We start from the raw sequence: 25,918 nt of genomic DNA on the forward strand, positions 1-25,918 counted from the left end.
ATATGAACCAATCATGACAAAACTGCCCAAGTCAGGATATTTCAGCTATAAAAGGGCACACAAATGTCTGTCATTGCAATCCACCAATATCAGGACACTCAAACTTCTGTCATTACAATCCACCAATATCAGTCCATATGCTCAACCTCTGTAAAAGAGAAAGTCATCTGAATAATTCCACATATAACTAATGTAAAGGCTGCTAGCAAACAACTGTATATTTCAATGTTTCATCTAGAAATCCAATGCCTGCTGGCAATATTGCAATAGGGAAAGGATGGAAAACTGAAAACAGGTTCATAGTTACTAGGTATGTCATGTACAGGAGAACAAACTCAGGACTGCAGCATCTCTGTTGCGAAGAAAAACAACAATGACAATCCTGCAATATCCAATAAATGTCAGTACCAATAAAAGCAACATTCACAACACCCATCTAATTAGCACAGATTTGCCTAAATTAAAAGTATGACATCAATATTCAAGTTACGGCACTAAGCATTATGCTTTATTAAGTTTTCATTGTGAACTGCCTGCTTGTGTATGTATATTACAAAGAATAAAGGAATACAAGTTTCCAATTTTTTTTTTTTTTTTTTTTGTGGTCGTTTTTTGTAATTGCAAACATGTGCCAGTGCTGCATTATTGAGAAACATTGCACAAAATCCACAAATGTAAACCAAGTAACTGATTTGAGAATAATACATTCCGGGAACTGAAAAATAATTTCAAACAACAACTGAATGTGTTTAATGTTTTTAAAAGATGTAAAGCATTCACTTTCTGCTTATTCGTCTTATTAGTGGTACTAACACGAATACCCTTGCTTATCAGAATAAGTACATCAGCAAATAATTTTGATATTGTTCAAAAGACATGGTACACCTTGCTGTATGCCTGGCTGAGTTATGTCTGCCTTTTGCATCCTGGGTTTTACATGTAAGAGGAAGTGCTATACTCCCAAATAATGTTTAATCCATACTTCTATATACTTCATTTTATCATGCCCCATAAATTACACACAAAATGAAGTCATGCAGACCCAGTGCAAAAATTTAAAAAATTCTGATAAACGAATTACTTTCGTTCACTACAAAACTTGGACTTCATAGTCAAAACCACCGCAGATTACAAAAAATTTAAAACTTCATGGCAACCAACCAGTTTTAAATTTTTTGTAAACTGCTTTGCTTCATTTTACATACAACTGGTGGTGGGTTGGTTTAGTTTTTATTTAGTTTGTGAGTTTTGGATACTGACAAAATTGTTATTCAGCTATCCCGATGTCTCGTTAAGATTCTGCCATTATGGCATCTCAGATTGATCTGCTGCCTGGGGATTTGACTATTGTATTGAAACAGCCTTACAAATTTGTACCTGCTTCTATGGCCACAAGAGGTGTTTGGATGGTAGTAAATGTTCTTCTGTCAATTTAGAGCAGAACTGTTCAACTTAGAATAACACCCCTGTACAGGAAGAGATTCGACAAGGTTGTGAACAGCATAGCAGGGTAGATCTGAATAGATGGATGGCTTCTTATGATTTTAAATTTCATGACACAAAAGTTAAATCCAATGGCACATTAAGTTCACAGTTAAACATTTTCGAGCAAACCTTATTAAAATACAGGAATTTACAAACTGGCAACTGTTTTCTGGAGGAATTAAACCAAATGAAACAGGTCCCAAAGGGGTTAAGTTTATGATAGTTCCCAACAGGTGCTTTAGCGAATGAAGTTCCCGATACCGCTAGTGAATTTTAATGCCTTCAGGATTGAGTAGAGTTAGCATTATTGATAATCCCTTACTGAATAAGGAAAAGATTTGTGCTCCATTTAGCCACAGTGTTGATTCAGTTAAACCTTTATACTCGGCAACTAAATTTAGCTTTATTTTTTGGGAACACCTTCAGTGACTGTTCGAGGGATGTATTGAAAAGGAAAAGTGTGCTTATACATTCTCAAACTGCATACACACACTCTTCATTCATTCCTTTACCATTTGCTCTCTCATACTCCCAAGAAGGTACTTCTACATTCATACACACACTCTTCATTCATTCCTTTACCGTTCGCTGTCTCATACTCCCAAGCAGGCACATCTACATTCATACACACACTCTTCATTCATTCCTTTACCATTCGCTCTCTCATACACACATGCAGGCACTTCTACATTCATACACTCTTCATTCATTTCTTTACCATTCGCTCTCTCATACACCCAAGCAGACACTTCTACATTCATACACACACTCTTCATTCATTCCTTTACCATTTGCTGTCTAATACACACACACACACACACACACACACACACACACACACACACACACACACACACACACACACACACACACACACACACACACACGCACACACACACACACACACACACACACACACACACACACACACACACACACACACACACAGGCACTTCTACATTCATACACACACTCTTCATTCATTCCTTTGCCAGTCGATCTCTCATACACCCAAGCAGGCACTTCTACATTCATACACACGCTCTTCATTCACTCCTTTACTGTTCGCTCTCTCATACATCCATGCAGGCACTTCTACATACATACACACACACACACTTCATTCTCTCCACACACACTTGCAATCAGTGCACAAAAAACACAAGAATCAAACCTACTACCCTAGCCTACATAATGTCAGCTTATCATACCTCAAGCAAAATCAGTTCAGCAGTAAGAAGTAGTTCTTGGTGCTGACAGAAGAAAAACATTGAGAACTTCCAAGCAAAAACCACCAAACAGGTGTTTCCAATTGCGATCAATAAATAGAGGGATCCAACAGCAGGTAGAATCTGCAAATATCAGAAAAAAGAAAGGAAATACCTGCTGCTGGACCCTCTATTTATTCGGGGAGAACCAAAGAAATTTAGATTTGGGGTGGAGGTGTTATGCAAGTGGTGGCTTGGATTGCAGTAATCTGATTGGCTGCCACCACTTGCATAATCAACTGCTTTACAAGCTGATTTTCTTCAAAAACTTCAATGTGGGCAGCATGTAAAAACACATTGAATCATAGGTATATAAGGTAAATAACTAGTTAGACTACGATTTAAGCATGTTTTACACGCTGCTCACATTACAAATCTAGATTGCAGTTTGTCACATCAGTGGAAGGTACTCGGTGGTAACAGCTTGCAATTCCTATCTTCTCACAGAGTGCTCAGGTGTAGGCACAGAGGTGCTATAAGATGGTACTCTGGTTTAATGAGTTAAGGGGAGGGATTCATGTTGGATGATTACAGAGACAAGACCAGGAACTATGAAGGTGTAATTTAAGTGTTTTCTTAAATTCGTAAACATTAGAGATAACTCTCAGGGGTGAAGGGAGTTTGTTCCATTGGAAGGCAATAGAGGAGCTAAAAAGATACTGTCTAATTGATTTTTTAGATTTGTAGATTTCTAAGAAGGTGTTGATCAGAGCTTTGGAGAGATCGAGAAGGAGTGTAAAGAGAGATAAGAGAGACTAGGGCAAGTGGAAAGTTTATTCAGGATATAATGAATAACTAGAAGGTGAGAGAATAATAGTTGGTTAGAAAATTCTAGCCAGCCAAGTGTCCTCCGAGGTAAGCAATGATGAGATTTAAAAGACATATTAGTGGCAAATCTGGCTACTGTATTGTAGGTAGATACCAATTTGGAGAGGAGGGAAGACTGTAGATTGGCAAGGATTTGCAAACCATAAAAGAGATTTGGAAGGAGGTAGGCGTGGGCTAGTGTAATTCTAGAGTCAGGGGTGAGGAACCCTTTATTTCTATATAATAAGCTGAACTTTTGATGTGTTTTTTTTAATACAATGATGTATATGTAAATCAAATTTTAGTTGATCATCTATTAACGCACCAAGGAGCTTAGTATGAGTTTCAGGGGTAATGAAAATGTTGTTTAGCGAGGATATGGTAAATGTAGATTTCAGGTGGTATAGTGATTTTGGAAGGAAAAGGAGAAGCCTAGTCTTTTTTTGGATTAAGAAAGATTATTGTTTGATAGCCCGGTTTTAGTAAGGTTAAAATATTTTTGAGTAGTAGTTAGTAGGTCTGAACGGTTATCAGCAATGGAGATGATAGTGGAGTCATTTGCATACTGAATAAGGGTAGATTTGGGGCAAAATTAATTTTGTTGGTTAGTAAAGATGTTAAAAAGAAGGGGACCAAAAATTGAACCTTGAGGGACACCCATATTAATTGGAAGAAAAGGGGAATAAATGGATAGGCATTTGACAGATTGCATCCTACCTGGGAGGTAGCTATTAAACCAAGAGATAGCAGAAGAAGTGAAGATGTTGATGTGTGTGAAGTCACAGAAACCTGGTTCAAGGCAGCTGTATGTATTTTGCATTTTCAAGGCTACAATACCCTCCAAACATCCACACAGCAAATGGAAGTTGTGTGTACCACAGGATGTGTCGTATCTATTTACATTGAAGATTAGTATGCATCAAAACTGTTTACAAAAGATAAGTATATGGAGCTATTCTATGTCCATCCTACTATATATTACTACATGGGACAATTAAAGTAGAGCAACACAACCCAGGCAGGGGAGAGTGAAAGTATACAGCCATTGATCGGGATAATTATAGGACAACAAACTTACCTGCACATTATTACCTGGAGTTTGTGAACTGAAATGTCATGGAAGAAAGAGTGCAACACCCCACAAGGTTATCTCATATCCCAGATCTGTACCTCAACAATATGAGTGAACAATGTAATGGCACATGTGTAGTGGCTGCACGGTTAATCCAACCATAAGGCACTATGTTTTGAAGTAGATATAGCTACTGAACTCTCCAAAGGAGGAGTCAGGTTCACAATCATCATCAAAGGTAACTACACACTCCTAAGGGACAGTCTAAAATACTTCCAAGACACAGTTTTCACAAAGATCATTGACAGCTACAGTACCTTACTCCCTGATGCCTTGTCTACACATCTACAGAAATGTACATGCACAGCCATATCTGATGGGCTCAAACAAAGATCCTCCGGAAAATACAAACCATACTGGTGGATGTCTGTCTTAACTACATTATACAGTAAGTGAAAGAAGTTGCTGTTTACAAATATGACATTGAGATACTAGGGGTGGAAGGCCACTCTCCTCAGCATAAAAATCCAAATAAGACACCTTCAAGAATCCACACAGAACAACCATGCTAAGACTTTACACAGCAGCATATCCATGGATAACTAGAGGGCTTTCTTCATGTACATCTGCAGACTGATATAACTCAGATGTATTTGGATCAAATTGTGTTTAGTAGTGCACACACTGACCAATTGTAACTTCCAAACTTGCTAGCAGACATGTTTAGCTGAAAACTGTCCCACCTGCTACCATCACAACTAGTACAACCCATGTGTGCGACATCACCTCTGAGCTGTGGTATCTACAATGACAAAGTTATCACTGCCCTGTCCAAAACTATGAGCACACTCTCCATGGGACCAGATAGCATTCTGGCCTGTTATTCATGTGCTTCAGCTTCCCCTAGACACCATATTAAACCACAGTCTGTATACTGCTGTTGTCCACATTGAATGGAATACAGTCACCATTTTCCAACCACACAAGAGATGATTGGCAAAATACAAGTGTAATTTAGAACCACAAATTTATGCAACCTCTGCTGTAAGGCAATAGAGACAGTTTCCATGCATCTCAGACACACAAAAAAAATAGGTGATCTCCAAACACTAGATTTGTTATAATTAGGTGTTCTCAAAGGCATTTTGTGGCTGAAAAACCTGGTGGGATTCAAGACTGTGACCAGAGACATACATAAAGTCAATGATGTGCACACATCCTATTGTAACTTGGCCAAGGCCTTCAACACTATACATTTGTTGTCAGTGGGAAACTAACTAAGGTGAATATTGAATCCTGTGTTATCAGCTGATTTGCAAATGGGATCACAGGCCAACTACATTTAATCACAGTGTGAAACTTCACATCAAGCAGCAGACATGTCACCTGTGTGGTAACAGAAGTCTCAGTGTTGTGGCCCCGCATGTTTGACATTTATGTCTCAGAAGTCCTGAACAAAACAGTGTACGGGGCACTAATGACTGCTGACAAAGCCATGGGTGTTACGTGAACTGCACAGAAATGCATCAGCATAACCTGTATAATAATAAATGTTTCTGCTTATTATAAAATAACCATGAGTACATTAGTCCCCACTTCTGTATTGATAGAGCTTGGAATACATGTCAGCTGCAACCTGGATCTACTCTGGGGAGGTAGACATTCTACATCTTACATCTGATTAGCAATGGCATTACATCACCAGCAATATACTATGTTAGCAATCTCCTATACTCATCCCTAGTCGGCTGTATTAATGAATATAAGCCACCCCTTGAAGTGTATTTTATCAGACACCTGCACCAACCTGACAGACCTCAGACATGTCTGAGTAATAAAACATCAGAGGGTCTCCGACATGTTTCTTCTGTGGGCAGATTGATGTATTTGTCATTGTGTGCAGTATCATATAGATAGCTTTGAGGCAGAGTATGTATGCTTTACAAGGCTATCTATGGCCAAAATGAAATGAAAATGCTGCAAGTAATGTGGGATTTGAGTTACCTGTTCCAGGGGCCTCAATGTACACTATGACATATATGCTGGAGAGACAGATACATCTCTCAAAGGTTGTTACTTCTATGCAGTAGGCTTCAAATGCATGTCAAGTAGAGCACCTATATTACCCTGTTGAAGCACAGGCTGGATGACTTGATGTGAAAACGTTATCTGCCATGGATCACTGCTGCTTCACAACTGGACAAGAGTGGTCCTTGCTAGACAAAACTTTGTCATGTACTATATCTGACTTTTAATATTATATTGTGATGTAATGGCTATGCTTCTAAATACCATCATGTCAATACCCTAGACACATCCTATGAACCTCTGTACCTACGGAGATGTACATGCAAAAGGGAACATTATACTGTATTACCATTCTGATGAGATTTGTCTTCATTACTGACATACAGTCCTGGACTCTGAATCTGATTGGTTGACTCTGGATGTGCACCCATATGTTTGTACTAAACAATCCTTAAAGAGAAAGTTAGATGTATTAATGAGACACATTTAATTGCCTGAATTCACAGCCCTTACAAAAGCATCCACTATAAAGCAGATAAATTATTATGCTAGCAACTGTCTAAATGGCTATGTACAATCTAAATGACAGTTACAATTATCATTTTAACAGCACAAATGGAGGTAATGACATCATATTGACATAGATAGTCACCCTGTGCATCAGACACATAACTTTAGCATCCCTGAATCCAAAAGATAGATGACAAGGATGTGGCACAGTTATCGTCACTGATAAAATGAATAACTCCAACAGCAACAGGACCCAGAGCCAAAATTAAAATAAAATATTTAATTCCAATACACAACGTACACCAAACACATAAAACCCACAACGTACACCAAACACGTAAAACCAAGCGCTTTCACCCGGTCACTGCCAGGCTTTTTCAAGGAATGAATACATGTAGAGGCCATCCCTTTACCATTAAATAACAATTTTCTAGGTTAGCTGATTGCCGATTAATTATCATCAATCAACTTAAAATCCACATTCAAATCCATTCAAAAAAATATATGTGCTTGTTTTTCTACGTAGTGTGTCAAAATTCCAAAATCAGTCATATACGTAAAACTTAATCTAATATAAAAATAATAATTTGTAAACTAATAATTCTAAAATTAATGAACTATATATAAAATTTTTTTTTTAATTAATTATTACAAAAACATAAAATCTATTCAAAGTCTAGCCCTTCTTAATTTCAAAACACACCCAATGTTTATACTGTCGTTTAGTCCTGGGAATCTAGTTGCATCCAGTCTGAGTTGCCAATAAAGTTCTCGATATTCCAAACGTATCTCCCAACTCCCCCCTCTTACATCTGGGATAACTTGCTCCAGTTATCGACAGTTATCGTCAGTTGCACAGGGTATTGTCTGGGGATGCAGGAGACCTAGATTGACACAAAAGGCTGGCAAGTGTGCGTGTTAGTAAGCAAAGGAAACAAGCTAGATGGACCATGTAAATGTTGTGTGTGTGTGTTTGTAGGTTCTCTCAATGTGACATTGGTGTGTGAGTGTCTGCATGAAAACAGCCAAGCTCAGTACTAGCCTTATGTATCTGTATGCCTTATGTATCTGTATGTCAGACAGCTGTGAGCTGTGCAGGGTAGAGCTGACAGTACATTGTCTCTAGCCCCGAACACGAGAACTGGCTCTGTCAGGAGTTAAACTGGCACCTCCATGCCCAAGGTCAGATGCTGTGCTACTACCTGAAGGTGACTGATGTCTGCTGGACATGCTCTCTTCACAAGAATGCCCAGAACCATGACTCCATGGCCTGCTATATCTGGGTGTGGACAGCTCACTCCCTGCTGGAGCAGTGGTTGTACTGCCAGTCTGGGAGCGTGATTGGGCATGTCCACATTTGCTCTCAGTGGATGTAGTTGCTGACCTATGCCCCACAAGGCTGACTCTCCCCTCCCAGTAGATGTTCCATCACAGACAATCTGCGTTCCATGACAGATACACTGTGCTCCCTCACAGACACATCCCATTCCAACACATCATTCAACCGATCCAGTGAATCAGCAATACGGTGATGGCAGTCACAGATGTCAGATAGTGCTGCGTCTATAACCCTGAGCATTCTCTGGGAGTTTGTTTCTCTAAAGGCCTGTGCCTCCATGATGGCCCTAAACATATGTTGAGTGATACGTGATGAGACACCTGCAACAGGTTGGGGAGGGACAGCAGGCCTCCTCTGAGCATCCCTATCAATCTGTCTGTGTTGCACCTTGCCAACAGTTTGGCTATGGCCATTGTCAACAGTCACTGAAGCCGCAGTAGTAGGCAGACTTCCATGGTCAATGTCCTTGCCCTCCAACTGTCCAGTATGTATGGCCTCTGTGGACTGGGTATGCGTGGGCATACTGGCTGTATCTAGTGATAATGAGGGAGTCACTGGATGTCAACCTGTGTGTCAGAATCAGCCTCTGCAACCCTTGGCTGTGCCTCACTTTGGTCACCATCATCATCAGAGCCTGATGAGAGACTGACAACAGGTGGCATAGGGGATACAGAATCACTTCCATGTTCACCTTTGATAAAAAGAAAGGAAAACAGGAATACAGACACTCATATCTCTCAACCTCTTAGGGCAAAGAATGTGGACAAAGCCATGAATAATGCGTGGACAAAGGCCCAGGAATAGTTATCATTATGACATATTGCCCTTACAAACCTAGAAAGGGGAAAAAATAGCAGATATTGCTGCACCATGACATTAAAGAGTGGTATGCATTTTTTAATATGAGATCTGTCATTATTTTAAGTCTGCACTCTTTAATGACCTGTCAATAGTTTGCAACTCAATCATTATGATCATAAATATGGCCAATAGGTATGAGTCACACTTTTGGACATTCTGCGGATATCTGTACAGTTGACAAGTATGCAGACAGTACAGCAATCCATACAGCAGGCCTGAGATGTCACTTAAGCAGATATGTTGGAATATTTCTACATTACTGACATAAATATAGTCTGCTTACCAACTGCAGGAGGCCTAGATCTGTAGATTCCTGATAGCCCTGGAAAAAGTAAAGGGACAGGTAATGGCAACAACACCACATTTATCAGTATAACGGGATAATACTTTTAATAATCTATATCTACAGTAACTGCAGTGTTAACAAGAATGTGGCTGACAACCTCTAAGTGACCTGAAAACTGTAGCTATCTTAAATACCCCCACCAAAAAAGTAACCTGCCACGCATTAAAACTACATACACTATTACAAAATGAATGCAACAGTATTCTACTGATAATCTAACAAAGCCTACCTGGAAGCTCCTCCTGAGATGCAGGAGTGGCACACACATCGAGAGCATACTGGCTGCTTGGAGCTTTCCTGAGTGACAATATTTGCCAGGAATTCCTTCGTGGTGGTGAGGGGTTGTTCTGTTGCAGGCCCACCACTGGTGTCCTGATGATCATGTGCCACTTCAGCAGCATGCCTCCTTGCAGCATGAATCATGTCCATGGCACTGTGTCGCACTTGCTCATAGCTGCAATTTTGTCACCCACTTGATTTACATTTTGGACCAATTCATCCCACAGGGCCACAAGATGTGACATATTGGCCCTCCCCTGGACATAGCATGATGCTGCCTTAAAGCTTCAATGATGAGGTCATTCTCTGCCTCAGAAAATGGGGGCCTCTGCTGAGTGGGCATATTGTTTACTGAAAGACAAAATAATGATAACATATAAGGATCACATAAGTAGAAGTAAACTGTGTACATGTAAGGGGGTACAGGAAGGCTCTTGGTATTCGCCACTTCATTACAATTTAAAGATTCAACAGTGGTCAACAAATAATACAGAGGGACAACACAAGGAGAATAGCATGATGAACATATCCTTGTTTGTGCCATAACAAATACCCACTTATGCTCACACACCCAACACAACAGTCCATTCTAGTTTCTGCCATAGCAGGGACTCATCTCCTCCCCCCAAAAACCAATATAACAGGCTAAGGGACAAATGTGCTAAACAAACAGCAGTGTAAATTCCAAAGTGCTCTCAAAGGACCTATCCATGAAACATGTGTGCATGGTTATCACATAGCATTAGACCTTTGGCCTACTCTACATCCTCTGTAACTTGCAAATGGCTGGTAAACAAGGCCATGTCATGAGTACACTTCTAACAAATGCTTACTGATTTACTTCACATCATTCCTAAGTACGTTCCAAAATATGCATTATTTAGGTAACAAAATGGATACGTACCTGGTGGAGTACAATACTTCTCTGTCGAAATATACTGTACCACTTAAAATGTGTAAATTAGTCTGAATTCTGATACAACTCTCATCCACACTGGTGTACATTACGGATTGCATCTGACCTAGTCTGTGCTTCAGAGATGCTAATTGCAGTATGCACAGCTGCACTGCATGCTAATCAATATATCCAATGAAACTGTCAACAAGATATAAGGCATCAATATAGACACCATGCCATTTCCTATATGTGCAGTGAGGGAATAGTGGAGTACAGATACAATGTAAGCACTGAAAGATTGTTAGCAGCAGCCACAATTTACATAAATTCTGTGTGCTACAGGCTGAAGGTGATGCTACTGCTGCCAATAGCCATAGACAGAGAGGATAAAGACTTTGCAGGCCAACAACACAGGCTACAAATGTAACATATATTGCATTACTTTCCAGTAATGTGTGACATACATTGCAGTCATGTGCACAAGAGAACAACACCTGGGGAACAGGGTAAGGTCTGTATAAACTTTAATGTCTATTACTTGACAACTGTCAAGTCATGTGTAATGTAATGGGAATCACATGGAACACGTGTACTAGCAACCGTTGCAGGTAGCAAGATTTGCATATGTGCCACATTCCCCAACTGCACCAGATGTGTGCTATGGGGGATATTTCTAAGGCTCACTTAGGTGTGGATGCATGCAATGCAGGGGAATCATGGCTGAAGAAGTCCATTGGAGATGGACACACACACCCACACACACACACACACACACACACACACACACACACACACACACACACACACACACACACACACACACACAGACACGCACAACAGGAACACCATAGGTCATGGCATGCAAGAGTAATATTTAAAGAGTGCCCCTATTTTTATGCTTTTGTCCCCCCATTATTTGTGACTTTCTCCAGATCCCTTGCTCTAAGACCTTGAGAGGTATGGTGCTGGCTGACGGCTGCTGCTTGCTGCAAAGGTGTATGTTTGAAACACAGGGTTAAGGCACCCATCCTGTGTTTGGCATGTGCATCGGATGGTGAATTGAATTTTAGAACTATACAGGGATATTTCCTATGTAGTTACATAGGCTAGTAGTGTGTGTGTGTGTGTGTGTGTGTGTGTGTGTGTGTGTGTGTGTGTGTGTGAGATATACTGATTTTATATGCTGCCTATTATCACTTGTTTTTATCTTAATATTAGGAGCTACTGTTTGCTTGCTGCGCATCCCTGTGTGTAGCACAAACAGCATCAGCTATGCGCAGCTGGTTTGCTTACACAGCGGCAATGCACAAACTGTGGAAGTGGACCATCCAGGTAGCAGATGAGACCCAGACATCTAAAAATACACCTGGATGTATTCTCTTAATGTCAGTCGGCATAACGCAAACCCGCTAAGCGCCGTTGTGCTGTACATAATAGTGAGAACCTCAAGATCAATATTAATGTATTAGATTTTCATGTAAACTTCCCTGTGGCTGCAGATGCTAAGTGTTGGCCTGAAGTTCACATGGTCTTGGGTTCTGATAGAAGGATTGCAACTTGTGTTTTACTAATGTGTCCTTGGATTACATTGCAATGTAATTAAACATACACTTGTATTCTTTAATCCTTCTACTGTTAACAGCTGTTAAGTGTAGGACTACCATGTATAAGGTCCATGGTTCTACTACAGCAGACATCTCTCTTTTTTCAATGGTGTCCCACCTCACATTATAGTCACCCTGAGTTACAGCAATTGCCTAGTATTTCTCATATCCTAAGTATTTTCCTGTTGCATGACACAGTAATATTGCCAGTTGTGTAATGATATGATAATATTTGTATTAATGAACTTCATTTTATTGTTTCCCATCATGCACACATGGGCAGTGTGTTTGTGCCATGCTAAGCAGCATGCACCATTATCAAATGTTTCAAAGTCCAATTGTGTGCATTCTCAGTATCTGTCATAACTGGAATTGGCAGGAAAAGTCATTATACATTGGTGTTCATTTGATTTGGACATGTCTGGTGTTCAGGGAGAGTTTCTGAGATTTCCACCTCAAAGGTGGGGTGTGCAGGAGTCCAAAGTGTTTGTTGGACTCCTAGTGAATGGTTATGGTCCCTGGCTATTGCGGGAGCACTATTATGGATCAAAGTACAAATCAGATGCATGGAATAGTTTGGCTTGGGAGCTGCCCAGTGTTACCAGTATCCCCACCACTGGCAAACAGTGTAGGAATCACTACCAAGACCTCTGGATGAGGAAGAGGGATAACCTCGACCATTGGATCAAGGATTGCAGGAATGATAGCACTCCACAGGTGTGTAAGTATCACTGACAAGCATTGCTTGTAGGAGGTAGCAGCTGCATATGTTCATTACTGGTGTTCTGTTGTGGTCTGTTCTTCCCACATCTAATGCAGAATGGGCACCGAATGTGCAGACTTATGAAGAAAGAATGAGAAGGATGAGAGATGCAAGTGGTATGTATGCTTCCAAACAGTATTGTTATTTTAGCATTAGGAGTAAATGCAGCTTATTGTGGTAAAAACGTGTATCACATTGAGTATGTATTTTCCCATTGTAAAGCAAAAGCATGCAGGCATTAGTATGTTAGTTAGAACAACAGTCCAGTATTACGGAGTAGACAGAGGTTGTAATTTAGAAAACCACATGTCCAAAGTATACAGTACTTGTTTAAGTTGACATAAATATTGCAATGTAAAGTATGACCTATATACCAGAGACAACAGCATGCTGCAGATTGTTATCATTGTAATACTGAGCCTATACCTATAAAGCGCAAAAGGAAAGAATGCTTGCATTATGCTGTATTCTAAAGTAATGGTACAGTATTAAAATAAAAACTGCTAGTGGGTTTGAATACCACACTCCCCATATTTAAAACCAGCTGTTTAGAGTACTGTTTTAGGTTATCATCAATAAACGTACAGTACCGTTACATATTCATAATGATAGCATTAGAAGTGCAGACCTCTATAGCTGTGGCTTGTATGCCCTGCTGTCAAATGCCATGGAACATGCATATGTGCAATATATGTCCCCAAGAATGATTGTTGGGTGTGATATGATCTGTACTATAGTGTGTCTGTGCTAGCAACAGGGTAGTATTCAAAGTAATAAAGGTATTTATTAGCATTTTGTATTATTGTAAGTAAAATGTGTCAGAACTTTATTTGTAGATATTTTTGCATGTTATCTGTGTGGTTACTAATGTTATTTCTTTTTTTCTCACCCCACCCCTTCTCTTTGTTTTGTTTTTTATGTTATTCATATTTTTGTTATTATTTGTATTGTTATTATTATTATATGATGTATATAATCACATTTTTAGTATCATAATTATTTTTTGTTACCTATGGTTTGTTTATTATGTATAACTGTCTATTGTTTTTCTGTTAAATAACTTTTCATTTCATATTATTTGCCATTGTGTTTGTAATTCTATTATTTATTATCTTTTGTATTAATTTAGCATTATATGCTTAAATTTTATTTAATGTTATTCTGTTCATTATTTTGTGTTATGTTTTATTTCATTATGGAATTTTAATTTCATTTATGTTATTACTACATCAAGGCAGTGTAGGCCAGTTCCCCATGGTCTGCCTCCACTCCCTCCACTGGCTATGACACTAAGGCCCAGCACTCTGAGCTGCAGCCTGGACCCTCAGATAGTTCTGCCTCTGAGGATAGGCCTGTGGTTCCCTCTGGGAGCAGAGGTAGAGGGGGTGGTTTTGTCACCTAAGCTGAAATTCCAGGTCTGGTGCACAGGATTGTGCACTGCATAACTGGTACACCCCTACATCGAGTGGAGACACTGCTCTCGATCGTTGTCCTGAATAATACAAAGTCACAAAGAAGTCAGATACTGCAGCCATCGGCACAGTGAGGGGACAGTGATGACAGTCCAGTGGGTGAGGACTCGATTCTCACTGTTACTAACCATGACGTCCATAGGTTGGTGATGCCCCCACACCAACCAAGGTGTTCACCCCCCTCTTGTGTTCTTCACTGACCCTGTCTCTTGTCTTATACATCCTGTCTGTCTGCAAATTCTTCCTCACCTTCCTAACTTCCCTGCCCTAGACTTGCCTGTGTCCCTTTCCCAACTCCTTAAAAAAAGAAAAAAAAAATGGCACCTGTCACAAAAAAAAAAAATATTGAGCCATACATAGCTCTCTATTTTGTACATGAGTCTACTTGACACATTTAATTTGGTCGAATTGGCTTCACAATAAATTATGTTATTGTCATACCTCTGTGGAGGTGACAGCCCAAGTTCAGCTAATAAACTGTACATGTGCCCAGTTGTTACTGTTGAAGAAATGGATAGCTATGGTTCTTGCCTACATCCCTCCTGCACATTCCTGCCTTCCTTTCACTTTGGTTTCCCCCTGCTTGCTCCCCATTTCACCACTTTCCTGTCTTCCCCCATTTCTTTTCATATTAAAGGATCCTTGCGTGATGGTGTGTGATGTAGACCAGGTAAGTAATCCAGTGGGGCAGAAATCTGAGCTTTGTCCTTATTGTGGGTTGTAGTACCACTTCAGAAATGCTAGAAAAAGAGGGATATAAGGCCGTAAGATTTAGGGAGTTTGTTGATTAACACTTAAACAAGTTGGGAGGGATGATGGAAAAGATTTAAGAAATTATTGTTTTCCACACTGGAAAAGTTTCAAGAAATTATTCTTCAGCACCTTTAGAACATATCAGAAGTTAATCAGTAGCCTCCAGCAATAATGTATTCAACGTTTTATTTTATGTTTCTTTTCTTTTCATTTTTTACCCCCTGTGGCATTGGCTTAATTTTGAAGCTTATCTCCCTGGGCCTCTACTGAAAATGGGCATGTATCCAGTTAGACTAGACCGGTCAACAAATGTAAAATAAATAAATAAATAAAGATAATTGTAGGAGCAAGGAAAGAAGCCCTTTGTTTAATTTGGTTAAACAGGAATAAAAATGAAGAAAATACAGAGGTAAACAAATTAAAAAAGAAAAGTTAAAGAAAAAGAAAGGTAATGGATACTATATTCAAGTTCTGATGCTTTGGTAGTTGGAAAAGGTTCCCCTGCACCCTAGTGGCAGGAGTGTGCAGTTAGAACTTGTATGATTGAAAACTTCTGGAAAAGTGTTCAGTTTTGAGCTTTTTTTATTGATTAATTGGTTAATTTGTTTAAATCAGTTTGCTGTTGTTTGCTATATTTAAGTGTGTATCTGTTCTCTTGTGTGAAGATGACCTAAACAGAGTTTAAATATCTTTAGCATAGTCTGGTTACAGGTTTTGCTGTATTCAGATCTGTTTGTGTGATTCCTGTGTTTCCTGCTATGTCATCTTGTGTTGGCCAGGGCCTGCCTGTACTTAGTGGGAGTAAGTGAACTGGTTGGAACAGGTCTGGCATAGGGTGTTGAGCTAAGAGCTCAGGGACAAGGGTTGATTGGTCAATTCTAGTGTTTCTATTTTACTTGCCTGACTAAATCCTTAGTAATACTTGTGTACCAACACTATTCCAACTGCAGTTTATGTGTATTATTTGTTAAACTATATCATAAGTTTGTGAGATTGCATAACTTACATGTCTCAAAAGAGTCTGTAAACTTTGCTTAATGTGTATTATGTTTTGTTTGCTTTTGTAACTACCTTTGGAGCTTTTCTCCCCGGGCCTCTGCTGAAAATGGACATGTATTCTGTCGGACTATCCCGGTCAACAAATGTAAAATAAAATAAAAATAAATACTTTAATTTTTGTGGTATTTAAACCCAATATTTGCATGGGTTTGTGCTTGTTTGCCCATTGCACACTGCTGCTGTGCTGTTTTTACCCCTTTGTGAGGTATTTCATTTGCATTTTTACCCTTACTGGAATTCCTGTGTGAGTGAGGCCCTCGCCTGCAGCTACTGTATTGATTTTATCCAGCTTTACTCACACCTATAGGTACTCTCCTCAGATAGTACCCACTCTACTATCCCTGACCTCTCTTCCAGAGATTCTGATAACCTGAGACAGTGTAGCAACTGCCTTATGTACACAGACAACCCTCTACTACAACCACCTAGGAACACAATTTGTGAGAGATGCAATCACATTAAGATCCTAGAATCCTTGCTTTCTTAGTCACAAGCCATACATCTGGTACTGAGAAGCTTGTCTGCACAAGCACTACGACCACCACACCTCTAACACCACCCACATCTGTACAACACAGTCCTACATATGCGGGGGTTCTTGATAAAAACATACCTAAACAAAAGAGACCTCCGAAGCAAAAACACACATGCACATCACAACCCACAGCACCAAGCATCACACATAGCACACACGTATGTGTCTCACAGCCTCTAAGGCCCAACCACAAACCCAACATACTAGTCATAGGAGACTCTGTCGTGAGACACACAGATGTGCCACTAACCAGGCTAGACAAGGAGAAAGTCACAGTGAGTTGCTTGTCAGGTTCTAGAATCCACCATATTATGCATGCACTCAAGTCTCTTAACAACAGATACTGTTATGACTCTGTCATAGCCCAAGTTGGTGTGAATGACTTGAGACGTACCTCCCTGGACTATATGAAGAGAGACATGATTGAGCTCACTGAATATCTGTCCCAGGCAGGTATGTCCCTAGCCTTAAGCAGCATCCTACCATCAACCAGAATGATACCACAATACAAACAGAAAATGATTGACTTTAACAATTGGCTAAGCTTTTGGTGTCATTCCAATGGGATCCAGTACCTGACAGCCTGGGAGGACATGATTGACAGACCACGATGCTTTGCCAGAGATGGCCTTCATCTGTCTCCACTGGGCTTTAGGCTTCTGGCAAAGGCTCTTGCCACCCCATAGTGCCTTTTTTAGGCAAAGTCATGAGCACAAAATTACCAACACGAAAAACTCTTATAAATGAAATTTAAAGGTCATGCTGCTAAATGCTAGGAGTCTTAGCATGAAACTGCACTTATTGCAGGCATTCCTTGCCCTGGAGGATGCAGACATTTGTGCAGTCACTGAAACCTGGTTCAAAGCGGTGGAGAGCACCCCATCCTTACCAGGTTACTCATCCTACCATACTTTCAGACTCCAAATGGAGGGCTACAAAGCCAAAGGTGGAGTTTCAATATTTATCAAAGGCATACACACCTCCAGGCTGGTCAAATTGTCTGACACACAGGAGACTCTCCAGGTGCAGTTAACTGTTGACAAAACACCTATTCAAATCATAGCTAATTACAGACACCCAGCTATGACTCAGGATGCTCACTCCACCTATCTGGACTTACTTGAATCCACCAAGATTTAACCCTCTATCCTGATCCTGGGTGAGTTTAACTACCCAGCCATAGAGTGAAAGACCTATTCTAGCCCAAACAAGAATGCCCAAAGATTCCTCGACTTTGTTAATGTCAGTGCATTGGATCAGCTGGTCGATACCTCTATGAGATGTGAACATATCCTGGACTTGGTCGTAACCAACATGAGTAGCCACTGTAGCACTCCCACAGTGTCATCCTCCTTAGTAAGATGACATTAAGAACCTAGAATCCTTGCTGTCTCAGTCACACACCAGTACATCTGGCACTGAGAAGGTTGTCTGCACAAACACTATGAACACCACACCTCTAACACCACCTCAGAGCAGGTATAAGCAGCTTCACAACCACCGTCCCTTCAGTTGGAACTAGCACTAATGTCCAAGCCTAAACCAAAAAACTATATGAGCACATACATAGCTGTATGGACTCAGCAATACCTGACAGGATCAAATCATCTTCCTCAGTGAAGAGTAAATCTGTCTGGTGGACAGCAGCAATAAACAAAATCTATAATAGAAGGAAAAAAATCACTGTCCAGGGCCAAGAAGAAGCAGGTGCCATGTTGGAAGCAATCTCTCCTTTGTCTGAACAAGCAAATAAAGTCACTGGTGAAATCCTCTAAGGCTAACTTCAAGTCCAAATTGGCCACATCCACCAAGGACAATCACAAGGCTTTCTTCACATATGTCTGCAATTTTAAAGGTAACACCCAAATCTGCTCTGAACTGGTGGTCAATAACACCACATACACAAATGCCATAGATATAGACAACCTGCAGGCAGACAGGTTCAGTGAAACTTCACCACTCTGTGCTCCCATCAGTAAACCAGGACATCCCCAGCACCTGCCCCCCTCCCCTCATCACCAGGGAGCAGGTCCTTAATGCCCTCTCAAAGGCAAAAAATACAGTCTCTATGGGACCCAATAACATCCCTGACTGTATCCTACATGAACTCAGACATGAGCACTCAGCTCCATTAGACACCCGATTCAACCAAAGCCTGAGCTCTAGCTTCATCTCAGCTGAATGGAGGACAGCCACTGTCATCCCTCTACACAAAGGTGGAGCGATGACTGACCCAGGCAATTATAGGCCCATCAGCCTAACTAGCCTGATCTACAAGGCCATGGAATGCATTATCATGGACCTTATACACAAGGATATTGGCAACCTCCAAACACATGACCCCACACAGTTTGGTTTTGTCAAAGGGAGATGATGCCTTTTAAACTTGGTCAACTTCTTTGAACTGTCACCAAAGCCATAGATGAGGAGAAGATGGTGCACACCACCTACCTTGACCTAGCCAAAGCCTTTGATACTATTCCCCACTCGGGCATAATAGATAAACTCTCCCAGCTAGACATCAATCTGTATGTTACCAGATGGGTAGCTAACCAGATCACTAATAGAACCCACTCAGTCAAAGTAGGGGAAGCCACCTCTAGTAGTAGACCCGTAATGAGTGGTGTGCCCCAAGGATCAGTCTTGGGGCCTCTACTGTTTGGGATATACTTTTCTGAGATGCAAGCCAAAACCAATAGTCTATGGCTGACCATGTTTGCAGATGACTGTAAGCTGGGCGCTGTCTTAAATTCCCCTAGTGATGGGAACATCCTCCAAGAAGGCCTTACCCAAACTAATGACTGCTGCCAGAAGCATGGTCTCAAACTGTATGCCAAGAAATGCATAATTTTCCCCACTGGGAAAATGTCATCCCCACTAATTATCACATTAATAACAACGTACTAAGCATGCGATCAGTCGTGAGGGACTTAGGCACCCAGGTTGATAGCAACCTGACTTTTGACCAGCACGTTGCCTCCATTGTATGGAAGGCTTTCTTCATGTCCCACTTCATAAATAAGGGTATTTCATCCAGGAACAAGGAGGTCATAAAATCTCTCTACTCCCCCCTTATCAGACCCATTATCGAGTACAATGCCCCTTTGGAATGTTCCTTGCCAAGCACTTGCAGCAGTTGGAGAGACCACAGAGTTTCCTGACCAGGGAAATCCAGGGTCTCAAACAGCTATCCTATACAGATAGGCTAAAACCCCTGTCCCTCTACTCAGTCTCATACAGACTGCTCGGAGGTGACCTGTGTCTGGCATACAGGGCCATTTCAGACCCAGTCTTGATGGAGTTGCTGCATCTATGTAAGACAAACTCCACTCACTCAACCCACACAGGCCTTAATCTGGTCTGTGACATTAATAGAACTTGTTGGCGGGATGGATTTGTGTCCCAAAGACTCCCCCATCTGTGAAATAGACTCCTCTCCATGTCAAGCAGAGTACCTCTCTAGCCTTCTTTAAGAGGAACCTGGATGACTGCATGGGAAACAGAAAATATACCCCTGGGATCCCACCTGTATCCCTGCTGGACAGGGGAAACAGGTGCTGACTTTGAAGGAACATGGGCAAAATTCTTGGCTAGGCTTATAAGGGCCTTGGGGCAAATAGACTAGTATCATCCTTGAACCTATGAACCTAAGAAGCATGAGACACAGGGCACTACGACTGGAGCGTACAAATTATACAAAGTATAGGATGAGAACACTGGAAGGTGAATACCTGGTGGTTTCATGTATTACTCTTTTAAAGAAAAGGAATCAATAAAACAGAGCCATCAAATATGTAGCAGATAAGGCACCGTGAATCACACAGGAGATAAGAACAAGCAGGACAGTCTACATACACATGTATAGCTGCCCTTCATGCAAAGATAAAAGACACATGAAAGACTCCATTCACAAAATGACAGAAAGGTGACATTATTTTAGATGGAAGACTAATATGCCTCATGCACTTTGGAATGCCTCAGGTAGAGCCACAACTAATTTGTAAGATCATGCCTGACACCTTGCAAAGGTAGACAATGCAGTGGTGCAGCAGTTAGCATTGCCACCTTGCAGCAAGAGGTTCTCTGGTTCAATTCCTGGCAGGGGTGTATTCTGTGTAGCGCCTGCATGTTTTCCCTGCATTCGTGTGGGTTTCCTCCCATATTCCAAAGACATGTGTCTAGAGCATTTCTCTCTGGAACTCTGCTGAAAATGGTCTGTGTCTCATTTAGACTTTCCTGGTAAAGAAATGTTAAATAAATAAAAGATGGTATAACATATCAAAATGGGCTGTTCCTGAGAAAAGCTGCAGCAGGCACAATGGCGAGACTAAAGGACAAGGGGATATGTTAGAACTGCCAGCATAAAAGAAGCAAGTATATATGTGGAAGTCCTCTTCAAAGAAAAATAATTAACAGTCTGATTCAGCCATTTTCTAAACCGGTCATCTTACTTGGGATTGTTGCAGGAGTAAGGTTAGCAGGATAGCTCAGCTTTATTTAAGCTCAGCAGCATTCTTCTGTCATCATTGGGATCTGCATGCATTTCCTAGCATACTAATAAATATAACCATGACATCATGTCCTGAATCTGTCATTAGCCATTCTACTCCTGGTCTTTGCTTAGTACACCTCCTATGGGAAGTATCTAGACCATCTCAGCTGACTCATTTTTGCACAGAGTTTCACTGTCTGTTCTACAGAAGCCTTCCACTCCTTCGGTTTTTACAGGACTGAGTTTAGCTACTATATAAAGGAACCTCATTTCTGCCACTGATGGATGCCACATATGATTAAGGTTATGAGCTGCTTGTTGTGGTTCAAAGTTTTATTCCCTCAGTGTCCATTTGCTTGCTATGTGACTCTGAGCAAGTCACTTAGAAATTCTGGTCTCAATTTAAAAAAAGGTTTATATGGATCAGTCCATATATTCCAGGATTGTTAAACTAATCCACTGGAGTTGAGAGCAGTGTACTATTTTCTGATTTGGAGGAGCTAATTTACATGCTGGAGATAGCAGTTTCTTGAAAAAGAGAAAACAGTATCATCTGCAAACAGCAAGCATGCAGCCAAGTCTCCAATATAGATACTCTCCATACTTTAAGCCTGAACTTCCTGTGCATGAAAATTGAAAATAGAAAGAATACAGGACACACTCTTTCTGGAGCCCCACACCTACCATGAATGCATTCAAATTAATGTTGAGAATGTAAACAGTCCTTTACTACTCAAATACAGGAACCACTTGGCATGCAGCAGTGTTAGAACTACCCCAAAGATACTCTGGAATACATGATTATTTGTTTTTGCCAGCTAATACATGTAGACAGTATTGACAAACTCAAATCAACTCTCCAAAATGTGTGTACTTTTTTATGACTAGGATGGAATCCATTTTACCCCCCTCCATCATGAATCAAAAGCTCAGCTCAGCTAAAGGGTTGTCTCCTTTCCAGCACTCTGGTATATGGCTTTACAAGGGATACTGTGGAACATGGTCCATCTACAAATGGAAAGATAGCCTTCTATCCCCTTTCTTAAAATGGCGACCATAGCCTTAGTTTGCCAGGACAGTTTTGTTGTCTCCCGTATAATGCTGAAAAGGCATAATAACACTGAGACCCCAACAATGTCCAGCAGCACCTTCACCATTTCCAGCCAGCTCTCATCCACTCCTACAGTCATGCCAGTGAGGAAATTAAAGAATGGCAGATCTGCAGATTGTAAACCAGGACATTTCAAAAGTGTAAGTTAAAAGTAGTATGCAGAAGCTTGGTGAGATTTACCATAGAAATCTTATTGAAATTAAATAAGAACTGATAGTAAAACCAGTTAATTGTTTTAATAAATCATGACTGGACATTAAGATTCCAGATAACTGAAATTACTAGATTTGATGCCTCTGCTTAAGAGTGGAGCAAGACAGTGATACACTTAATTGATACATTTTTTAACCTTAGAGGTAGGGAAAATTATCAAATCACAGCTGAAGAAAAGATTTTTATAATATAATGAATAACATTTGTTAGAGAAGTCCCCATTGTTTCACATGTGGATGGTCAAGCCAGGCAACTTTGACCAAGTTTTTTGATTAAGACATCAGTATATTAGTTAGGAAGTAGCAGTAGGTGTGGATTACATACATTTTAGCAAGTCATGTAACATGGTATCATATATAAGGGTTATGAACAAATTGCAGAGGCTCAGAGATGGTGGACTTGGGCCATCGAATGCTGGTTTAATCACTGGTTATAAATAAACATAGTTAATGGGGATAACTCGGTAGAAAGGAAGGTAGGCAATATAATATAATATATAATATAATATAATATAATATAATATAATATAATATAATATAATACAATATAATATAATATAAGAATGGTCAGTACTGGTGCTAGACCTTTTCAGCCTCTTCAAAAGTGACAGTGCTAAAGGCGTAAAAGGAAGGGTTTGCATTTTTCTTCCTGCAACAAGAGTTGTTCTTCTTCTTTCGGCTTTTCCCGGTTAGGGGTTGCCACAGCAGAACTCTGGTCTGCTAATGATTGGCTGTAAATTTTTACAGTGCCGAGGTGCCAGCCCGACACCCATCGTTCAACGAAGGCACGCCCATTCACACATGTCTTTCGAATGCCAGAGTAATGAAGCAAAACATCAAACATAAAAAAATTGAATTAGTTGGATTGCAAGAAATATTTAAAACATGGGAAGTTAAATTCAATACCAAAACATGTAGAATAGTAAATTTGGGAATCATGTTGCCAGGAGAAGGGAATATAGCTCATGGTGGGAGGAGGAGAAGTGGGACTGATAAAGACAGACCCAGCAGGATGGAAGTTTCTTGAGAAAAGAAGGCAAATTAATAGTAAGAGAAAATATCAAAGGTCTGGTGATTAAGATGTCTGCTTCAAAATTCCAGAGTCTGGGATCCTGTTCTCATCTCACTGTGTGGAGTTTGCTACTTCTTACGTCTGCATAGATTTTCATCTGGTATGCCTTCCTCCTCCCATTATGAAAAATGCAGTTTGATATTGATATTCAAAGCTGTCCATATGTACTGCATTTACCCATACCCTTGTGACCCATGTCTTGGCCAAAAAGTGTCCAAGATAGATTAGTTATACATTTAGCAGATGAGTAAATGAAATTAGGGGAAAAAAGAAACCTTGTAGAAAGTGTGAGACAATAGTTAATTTAAGTGGGTGTATTCTGGTGCTTTTATTTACTAAAAATGAAGTTTGCCATGAATACTATTTCTAAGCTGAAGAAAGGATTTGTCTAGCTAAATAAGCATGTTGCTTGAGGTCATGTGAATGTTTACCTTATTTGTTTGGGTGTATTACACTGAATTGACCACAGACTGGCATGCAAAAATGTTTTTCAGACTTCTGCTATTATGCAGTGAGATATCTCATCTAAAAATCCAAGCGTGTCATATCGTAGGTACAGCAGTAATGCAGCTGATTGAGATGGTAAGAATACAGAGAGACTCATAGACGTGAGTGTAGAATGGCAGACCATGGTCATTTTGGCCAAAAAGGGCAAAAGCCTAACAGAACTTTTGTGTTTTTCTTGGACATGTAGTAATCTCTGAATTCATTTCTTTACTAAAGGTGGTAGGGTTAGTCTATAATGAGGAAATGGATGGAGTAAACCCTGCCCACTCTTGTGAATTATATTTCCCTCTCCAGTCACTTTTCCTTGATACGGACTGCAGTATTTATTTGTACTACAGCATTAATATTTCTATATAAAGGCAAGACAAAGATGACCTGCATATGTATCCATTTTAACTATGCAGTAAATAATCTAGAAGCTGAAGAAGTCAGTCCATGGAGTACAGAAAGAAGCTTAAATCATAATCTTAAAAATTTCCAGTAATTGACATTCTTGTCAACCATATAGACATTCTTCTCATAAGTAAACCATTCTGTTATGAACTTGGCCAGGAAAGGTATGTTGCAACAAGGGTTCCAAAATCAGGAACATACAAATATGCAAAAGGGAATATCACAGCTCAAAAAATTGAAGTGTTATAATGACACAGCAGTGCAGACAGTAAAATACAGCACATTAAAAAGCATTGAAAAACTATGGTTCACCCTATGTAATGATGGCAATACCCTTAGCCAACATCAGACAGCTGAAAATTTTGACTAATTCAGAAATAATACTTAGAAATGTGCTTGGAAACTGATCCTAACAAGAAGGATGAGAACATTTTTAGGAGCCATTCAACAGAAAAATGTACTTGATTGATTGGATATATGTAAACAAAGCAGGACTACCTTATTATATTTAAAATATCCTGCCTGGTGTAGTTCACGATATCCAGCCTAATCAAGTTATTCATAAGAAAAAAACACAAGTTTCTCTTTAACTGAGTTTTTATTTTTCAGGATGTTGGTTTTATCCGTGTTCATACCAAAATTCAGTCTGCTCAGTTCAAAATGCGGAGGAATAACTTAATGCTTGATGAAGATGCTTACCGAGCCTTAATGGAACTTCCAGATGAATATAATTATGGAATGTATTCCAAGTTTATCGAAGATTATGGAACTCATCATGTGACCTCTGGTACCTTGGGTGGTTCTTATGAATACTTCTTAGTGGTTGATGAAAAAATGATGAAAAAAGAAGGTTAGTATAACAAAACAAATCACTAAAACGCAGACAGTGAAACAATTTGTGCATGGTGATGGCTTTGCTACCAGTATTACTACTGCTGCTTTTGTTAAACTGGAAGTTCATTGGATTAACTTTTTTTAGTATGGTTGAAAGACTGCTTCAACAGTTTCTTTGTTTAAAATTTAATAATGTAAAATTGCAGTAAGCATGATAT

The 25,918-nt window shown here is 40.0% G+C and overlaps 1 protein-coding gene across 1 annotated transcript in view; it reads left to right on the plus strand.

Annotated features, from left to right (window-relative positions):
• Positions 1-25,918, plus strand: part of C8A (complement C8 alpha chain) — a 597,456-nt gene that overhangs the window by 328,496 nt on the left and 243,042 nt on the right. The window contains exon 7 of the mRNA XM_044085514.1: positions 25,476-25,716. Coding sequence (XP_043941449.1) covers positions 25,476-25,716 — 241 coding nt within the window. The remainder of the gene's footprint in view (positions 1-25,475; positions 25,717-25,918) is intronic.

Source organism: Protopterus annectens, chromosome 10.part0 (assembly GCF_019279795.1).
Source record: "Protopterus annectens isolate FY-2018-M chromosome 10.part0, PAN1.0, whole genome shotgun sequence".
Lineage (NCBI taxonomy): Eukaryota > Metazoa > Chordata > Ceratodontiformes > Protopteridae > Protopterus > Protopterus annectens.